This window comes from Orycteropus afer, unplaced genomic scaffold (assembly GCF_000298275.1).
Source record: "Orycteropus afer afer isolate SDZICR_OR568_19922 unplaced genomic scaffold, OryAfe1.0 scaffold00061, whole genome shotgun sequence".
Classification (NCBI taxonomy): domain Eukaryota; kingdom Metazoa; phylum Chordata; class Mammalia; order Tubulidentata; family Orycteropodidae; genus Orycteropus; species Orycteropus afer.
This window is the reverse complement of record NW_006921648.1, coordinates 8086482-8094908: the sequence shown is the minus strand read 5'-3', so window position 1 is coordinate 8094908 and position 8427 is coordinate 8086482. Positions and strand designations below refer to the sequence as shown.

At 52.7% G+C, this 8427-nt stretch overlaps 1 protein-coding gene across 1 annotated transcript in view; it reads right to left on the bottom strand.

Annotated features, from left to right (window-relative positions):
- Positions 1–3761: 3761 nt before the first annotated feature.
- Positions 3762–8427, bottom strand: part of ABAT (4-aminobutyrate aminotransferase) — a 32116-nt gene continuing 27450 nt past the window's right edge. The window contains 3 exon segments of the mRNA XM_007939613.2: positions 3762–3883; positions 6548–6659; positions 7615–7761. Of these exon segments, the coding sequence (XP_007937804.2) occupies positions 3762–3883; positions 6548–6659; positions 7615–7761 (381 nt within the window).

The following is an 8427-nucleotide window of genomic DNA, read 5'->3' as shown; positions in this document are numbered from 1 at the left end:
TCTGCCTTGGCTGCTGCTTTCTGACTTCAGAAACTGCGGGCCCCGAAGCAGAAAGTAACAGGGCCCCTTTGGACCCCAGGCAGAGTCCAACTTTTATGGCCTTGTTTAGATACGGTGGCATTCAATTGTAAAATCTGCCTGCTCCGCGTTCATCAGGCAGGGCGATGCCATCTGGCCATGTTTGCACTGACTGGAGTGACAAAACGTTTGTTTTATTGATTGTAACCATTACAACACATTCTAGGATCTGTTTGGGCTTAAACTTGTGTTGGGAAGTAGATTTCATACTTATGGATGGGAACTTAACTCTGAAAGAAATGCAGTGCTGTTGTTTAGAACAGTGTATGTGACGTAGCTGCAGGGACATGAAGTGGGAAAAGGACGACCATGCACTTCAGCAGCTGGTTCTGGCTCATGGTGATCCCTCACGCGTCTGAGCAGAACTCTGCCCTCTCGGGTTTCCAGTGGTTGTTGTTAGGGGGTGATCACCAGGCCTTTTGACCGAGGCACCTCTGGGAGACCCAAACTTCCAAACTCTGTTAGTGGCAGAACCTACCGGCCATTCACAGCACCCCAGGACTCAGACATACATGTTGTTCAATGCCCTTGGGTGGGTTCTGACTCACAGTGACCATACATGTTGTTACACGCTGTTGAGTCAGTTCCGACCCACAGCGACCCCTGTGTACCGTCCTCACAATCACGGCTGTTTGAGTCCACTGCTATAGCCACTGTGTCAATCCACGGGCGCTCAGTAAATATTAGTCAAATAGTTTGACAAAACGGTTTCCCAACCCCAAGGAGGCCACGTTCACTCTGATACTTCCATTATAAATTTTTAATTTAAGAATACTGATCAACACAGGAAACGGATTTAATTAATGGAATTGTGCATATGGTCATCAGTTACATTGTGACAAGTTGTTAATTTCTTCATCATTGATTGGCACTGTCAACAGAATACTGTAAACAAGATCACTTGGTATGCGTAAGTTGGCGATGCTCCCTTGCTAAGGTTCTCTACCATGAGGTGACACATATATACACACATATATACATGTGTACATATATAGTTAGGGATAGATATATAGGTACATTAATGGGGTGCACAATGTTTCATGGTTACTGAGTGTCAGTAAAAATTATAAAAAACACCCATTTATAATAAAAGTGAGGATGTGCTAAGACTTGCTATCACTGGACCTTGTTTTCTGTAAAAGTGACAAGACTTGCTAGGGACAGTTACAGGAGTCGACGGCACTAATGTGTGATGGGCTCTTCTCCAGGCTGTTGGCCGCAGACGCTCTTCACGGGCTCTGCCCTAGATGGCAGACTGTCCTCTGGGCTCCCCAGCCTCCTCCACGTTTCCACCTCTTGAGCTCTGCCGGGTTCTTCTTCCCCTTCAGTTTCTTCCACTACCCCAGGAGGATGTCTCAGGAACTCATTCCACCCTGAGTCAACAAGAACTTGTTGATAAATGGCTTAACATTTTTCATGAGAAGTTAACTTCTCTTGGTAAGGAGTGGACAGCAAGTCTGGAAATGGCTTTTCCAGATAAGATGATTTCATTCCTCAGTCAATGCCCAGTGAGGAGAGAACAAAATATCGGAGCCACTCTCTCCATCCAAGAAGTTTCTGGTTGTGCCCTGGCTTAAAAACCCTCTGAGACTCCAAGAACCTGATTGAATGTTTGCACCCAGTGCTGAAGATCTCAGAAGAAAGAATACTTAAGCCGATGAATGAATTCTGATTGGGTTTGCATTTGGTTTGCTTTGTTAAATAAGGCCTTGAACCTTGGAATATTGCCTGTGGAATCTGGCTCTCCAGTGAAAGGAGTGAGAACATGATCTGGTGTGCCTTCGCACATCCTGCTGGTTTCCATTTTGGCAACACTCTTCCTTTTCTTGTCTGTTTGGTGAACTCCTACTCACTCTGCAAAACCCGGCTCAAACGTCACTTCCTCCCTGAAGCCTCCTCTGATCTCCTGATGTTCCTCGCATGTATCTCTGTTTTAGCACTTGCCACTCTGCTTCACTTACTGGTTTAAGAGTCTGTTGTCCCCAGTAGGATGAGTTCCTAGTCCCTGCTGTATATATATGTGTGTGTGTGTGTGTTTGTGTGTCTCTCTCTATATATATAGCAGGGACTATATTTTACAATTCATCTTTGCATCCCTAGTGCACCTGGGATGGAGCAGTAGTTAACGAAAGTTTGATGAATGAATAAATGAATATACAAATGTGTCACACCACAGAGAGGGGAGGCAGACATCTCCATTGGGTGGCAGTGCGAGCGGCCCTGGAGACGGCAGGACGCTGGAAAGCAACAGTTCTGCCCTGACTGCGGGAATGCTAAGGGAGCTGGACTTCAGGATTGGTCTGCTCGGTTAAACATGGGAGTGCCTTGCTTAACAAAAACAGGTCGATGACCAAATCTGTTGAAGAGTGGAAGCTAAAAACAACCTTCTGGGATCTGGATGGTGAGTTATGAGAAGAGCCGAGTGCTGAGTGGAGAGCTTCGTGCGCTCGTTGGCCATGACCGACAACCAAGGCGCCAGCCTGAAGAGCTTCCTTCTGGACAGAGGCTACAAGCCAGACTTGCCTAGTCTACCACTGACCACAACGTGTCACTGTAGAACTGTGGAGGTCCCATCATTCCAAGGACATCCCACCCCAGCAGAGATCACCTCAGTCGCAGCCCGATCTGACACTCATCTCAGGAAAAGCTCTCATTTGCTTGGCAAGTCCAAGGCAGCCACCCGGCCATGATGGGACCTAGTACCTTCCATTCATGAAGCTCAGGAGGAAATCTAGCCCAGCAAGTGTCCCCTGATGGGAGAGCCAAGTGTCCACAGGGCTCCCCAGAAGCAGAGCAAAGGGGGGTGAGGAAAAGCTGGAGAGAGTGCCTCCCAGGGTGAGGGGTCCCAAACCAGCCCCTGGATGCCCTTAGAGACAGGATGGAGTGGCTGCTGCCCCAGGCCCTGACTCACCCTCCCAGGGCGGGTGACAGGAGTGTACGTCTGACCCTTTGGGTCACGTGTGTCCCATGATGCTCAGGCTGTAGCTTCCCTCCAAAGTCTAGGCTGATACTGAGCAGTGAGGACGAGTAGGTGGGGGTTTGGAGATGGGGATGGTGGGTTAGAACCCTTGGAGGTGCTCCAAGGGCATTCCCACTCCAAGGGTGGGTTTGCAGGTGAGAGCAATCCCCAGTGCACCCCCAGGTTCGGTCCCAGTGGCCCCATTTCACTGTCCTCGTACGGTCTATCCTGTCCCTCTCTCAGCTGTGCTCCAGGGAGGGGCGAGAGGTGAGCATGTGATTGGTTGCATAGGGAAGCCGGCATCCTTGCTCACAGAATATGGCACTTGAGATGGACTGGAACCCAAGAGTCCTGGCCCCCAGTCCCAGGAGCAGGTCCAGCCCCCTTGACTGGCTTCCAAAGAAATGGGAGGGGTCAAGGGTGGACAGAAATATGGACAGGGCTCTCGCATCCCTCCCCAGAAGACACCGTCCAGGGCTCAAGCAGAATTTCTGGGTTTAAACCAATGTACCCCATTGGCTCAACAGGGAGGAAGGTCAAAGCCAGCCCCACTCTCCACTCCTCGCCTCCCCTCAGAACCACGAAGAGCATCCCCCCACCACAAATAACCCTTCTGTTTATGCGTTCACCTCCGAGACTTTAAGTGAAAACATGAATCAGGCAAACTAATCAGTTTGACAGCTGTTGAGATTGGGGCTTCCCAGAGTGGAATGGAAACGCTTCTTTACTTGAAGTTGGCTAAGATGTCGCTGAAAATATTGAGGAACAGGTGTGCGTGGTGGTCCCTGAAAACCATGGTGGGACGGAAACGGATGGATTTGTCGCCACAGCCTCCCAACACCACACCTGGAAGACAAGGCAGGAGGCAGGTTAGGAGTCTGGGCTCATGAAGTCACAGCAGTGAGTGCAGGAAGGGGTGTTCCGTACTATTGGTCCCACTCCTCCATCCAATTATCATTCTGTCTGTCCAGGCTTCTGTCTGCCCTTCCTTCCATCCAACCATCCATCCTTCACCCCCTCTCTCTCCATTCATGTCATCCATCATTCCCTCCCTCCCACACACCTACTCACCTTCCTGCCTATCTTCTAGTCTCCCTGTCTTCCTGCCTTGAAGGCCTGCTCTGTTGCCCTGACCTAGTCTTCTGATAGAAAGTCCTTGCCTTCCAGAAACTCAGGGTGTGGTGGGGAAATACACAAGATCACAAAAGGTGCACTGAAGCCTGGGTGAGGGACAGGACTATCACCAGGAGGGGTGGGTCCCACTTACTTAAAAGGGCACCACTGTCATTTCTCAGCTGGGGCTCCTTGTCCACGTTATTCGGCATCCCTGAGATTGGTGGCTCCTCCTCCCTGCCCTGAGGGATGCTATTCAGATTTCATGAGATGCTACTAGGAGAAGACCTGATAGCACCTTGGCATGGAATCTCTCACGGCTCCACATCACTTCCCGTTTAAAACTCTCTAGTGGTTTTCCACGGCTCTCAGGGGAAGTCCCCTCTGGAAGCTTGCCCGGCGAGCAGCGTGAGGCAGGCCCAGCATCCTCCCACCCCAGCTCCATTCCCTGCCAGCCTGTGTCCTGCTCAGCTCACTTCACTCTTTCCACTTCAACACCTCTGGAAGCCCTGCAAGCGCTCTGGTGGTGTAGTGCATGAGGCACTTGGCCACTAACCAGAAGGTCAGTGGTTCAAACCTACCAGCCGCTCTGCAGAAGGAAGATGGGGTGATGTGGTAGTTAAGGTTGTGTGTCAGCTTGGCTGGGCCTGGTTGAGTGGCTGGGCAGCCGGTGGTAGTTATTCTCCAGGATGAGATTGGCAGTCAACTCCATGGTGGGCTCTACCACAGGCAGCTGAGTAGCTGCTTTAGGGATGTGGTCTGCTTCTTGTATATAAGCAGCAGCTTTGGGAATGGTCTCTAGCTTATGGCACCTTGAACCCTGCATGTAGCTGTGTCGTTATTCACCAGCCTGCCATGCTCTACCTATCTTGGGACGTTAATGGACTTGAACTAACGGCCTGCCATGTGTTTTGGTAACATCAGGACTGTGCCTCATTTCATGTCAACCTTGGGCTTGTCAGCTTCAGCAGCTGAGTGAAGAAAAGCCTCCAGCTTCAGTGGGCCGGGAGCAGGAGGCAGAGCTGAGGCCCAAGGCTGAGGCGCTTTCACCCAGCGCCTAGAGCCTGGCATTTTGAACTCGGACTTAAAGCCTCCAAACTGTAAGAGAATAAAGTCCTGTTTGTTAAGGCATCCCATTTGTGGTGTATTCCTGTCAGAGTGGCACCAGGGAACCAGAACAGGTGATCTATTTCCATAAAGATTCACAGCCTCAGAAACCCCATCGAGGTTGCTATGAGTCGGAATCGACTCAATGGCAGTGAGTTTGCTTTTGAGTAAACCCTGTAAACGCACTCTGGTGGCGCAGTGCCCAAGGCATCTGACTGCTGACCAGAAGGTTGGCGGTCCAGACCCACCAGCTGCGCCAGGGAAGGGAGACTGGGCGATCGACTTCCGTAAAGATTTACCGCCTCGGAAAGCCAGCGGGGCTCACTGTGAGTTGGAATTGTCTTGATGGCGGTGAGGTTTTTTTTTTCTTTAAACATGCCCTGTAAGAAGTTCTGGTGGCAACTGGCTAAGTGCTAACAGCTGCTAACCAGGTTGGCAGTTTGAACCCACCAGCTGCTCCGTGGGAGAATGATGTGGCAGTCTGCTTCCTTAAGGATTACAGGAAAACCCTATAGGGCAGTTCTACACTGTCCTACAAGGTTGGTGTAAGTTGGAGTTGACTTGACGCCAGTGAGTTTGGTTTCACAGGTCTATACGCCCTGCAGAAGCCCTGGTCTGGTGGCAGAGTGGTTAGGGACTCAGCTGCTGAGAGCTTGGAACCTACCAGCTGCTCCATAGGAGTGGAGACCTGGTGACCCGCTCCTGTAAAGATGACAGCCTGGGAGATCTGATGGGGCGGTTCTACTCTGTCATGTAGAGTCACTATGAGTCGGGATTGATTCGAGGACACCCGCCCTAACAACAATAAGCCCTGCGCTGCCTGCAGTCTTTGCACATTTCCTCCCTGGCCTGAACGCTCTTCCTCACCTCCATTCATCTTCGAAACTTAATGTAAAAGGCCACTTCCTATAGGAAGCCTTCCCTGACTTCCTGTTCTCCATAGTTTCCCCAGCTATTCACTCTCTTAGTCCTTTGCCTCTTTCTCAGGACTTACCATCACTGCAGTTGATGGGCCATGTATGAGATGCTGTGTCTAACATTGCCTCCTCCCACTAGACGGTAAGCTCCTTGTTCATCACTGTGACCATTTCACTGCTGCCACCAGGCACACTCTCAGGGAGTGTTTGTTGAATGAATAAATGGAATAAATAAAGGGACCTCACTGGTCTAAAGAACATTCAGACTATGCCCCGTGGACCACCTTCCCCACTAGCCGGCAGTCTTCAGCAAGCGTGCTGCCTCATCTTGGGTGCGTGATGAAGCTTGGCTCCTTCCTGCCTAGCTCCTTACCTTTGTTTCTGGCTATTAAAATGAGTTTATTCCGTGTGGGTTCATCTGGAGTGTCGAAGGAGCAGAAGGTGCCTCGTCCTCTCACTCGGCTGATGAGCTGGGGGTACCGGGCCTGCGTGGGCGAGACCAAGCTGGGGTCAAGGCCTGCCCCTGTGGTTCAGGCAGGCCCACTGCAGGGAGGTCCCCCCAGGGCCTCCTCAGTCCCCAGCCATCCCCCCCCATCACCCTAGAAGAGTAACATTTGTGTGTAGGGGTGGGTGCTGGGCACAGTGAAGACAAACAGTTACACGGTGGGGCCGAGCTGTTCAGTGAGGTGCCGTGAGCCACACGACAGTGGAGAGGTGGTCAAGTGGGGTCCACACTGAGGTGGGCTGTTAAGGGTAGCACCCACGCTGGACCCACCAGACTTCGTGTGAGAAATAGGCGCCCTGGTGGCACTGTGGTTAAGCAGCCCCACTGCTAACCCAAAGCTGGCGGTTTGAGACCTGTGACCTCCTCCCTAGGAAACCCTGTGGGCAGTTCCACTCTGTCACACGGGGTTACACGAATCAAAAATCAACTGAACCACACCCAAGAAGAAGGAGTATAAGAGAAAGAACATGAAATAGTGCCTTAATTGTTTTTACATTAATTGTGTGCTGGAATGATAATATTTTAGATATATTGGGTTATGTGAGTTATTAACTTCCCCTCCATCTTTTTACATTTCCGATGGCCGGTGGAAGGGTTCAGATCGTCTCTGCGGCTTCTGTTCTGTTACCGTTGGATAGCACTGCTGTATGAGAGAGTGCAAAGGAAAAGGGGTCCAGCGGGGACTCATGAACACATCATGGGGTTGCAGAGGTATCTGGGGGGGCTTCTCAGAGGAGGCGTGTCTGAAGTTGGTGCTTAGAGGTAAACAGAGTTGGGAACTGGGGCTAGGGTTGATGGAAGGACGGCAGCATTCCTGACGGAGGGCACGGCACACGCAAAGGTCAGGGGTCGGCAGGCGGGCCGTTCTGGGAGCCCAGTGCAGTGCTGTGGAAGAGCCGAGCCTCCGGGGCTGGGAGGCTGGGGCCGGGTACTACCTGGAGGTCCAGCAGCCCCGTGAGCAGGGTCTTCCCCGCGTGGGCTGCGTTGCTCAGCAGATCTTCCCGCTTGATGACATTGATGACCTCAGCCAGCAGCAGGTTCTTGGACGGGTCCCCCAGCCAGGTGTTGAAGATCCGGTAAGGCTAGAACGAGCACGGGGTGTCAGGGAGGGTGCACACACAGGCCACCCCAAAGGGGCCACCTCCAGGAGCGGAGAAGCTAAGCTGGTGAGCATCTACAAGAGCCAGGCAGGCGGCACACTATCTCACTGCGTTCTCTCAGCAACACCGACCCTGGAGGGAGGCCTGCTTTTAGGGAGAGCACGTGCTGAGAAGCCCAGATGGTTGGCCACCTGAACTTCAAACTCCCCTCCTTCCACAGAGCTAGAGGCTGAGGGCCTGGGAGGAGGAGGCTGAGGGCCTGGGAGGAGGCTGAGGGCCTGAGAGGAGGAGGCTGAGGGCCTGAGAGGAGGCTGAGGGCCTGAGAGGAGGCTGAGGGCCTGGGAGGAGGAGGCTGAGGGCCTGAGAGGAGGCGGCTGAGGGCCTGGGAGGAGGCTGAGGGCCTGAGAGGAGGCTGTGGGCCTGGGAGGAGGAGGCTGAGGGCCTGGGAGGAGGAGGCTGAGGGCCTGGGAGGAGGAGGCTGAGGGCCTGAGAGGAGGCTGAGGGCCTGGGAGGAGGCTGAGGGCCTGAGAGGAGGAGGCTGAGGGCCTGAGAGGAGGAGGCTGAGGGCCTGGGAGGAGGCTGAGGGCCTGAGAGGAGGCTGAGGGCCTGAGAGGAGGAGGCTGAGGGCCTGAGAGGAGGCTGAGGGCC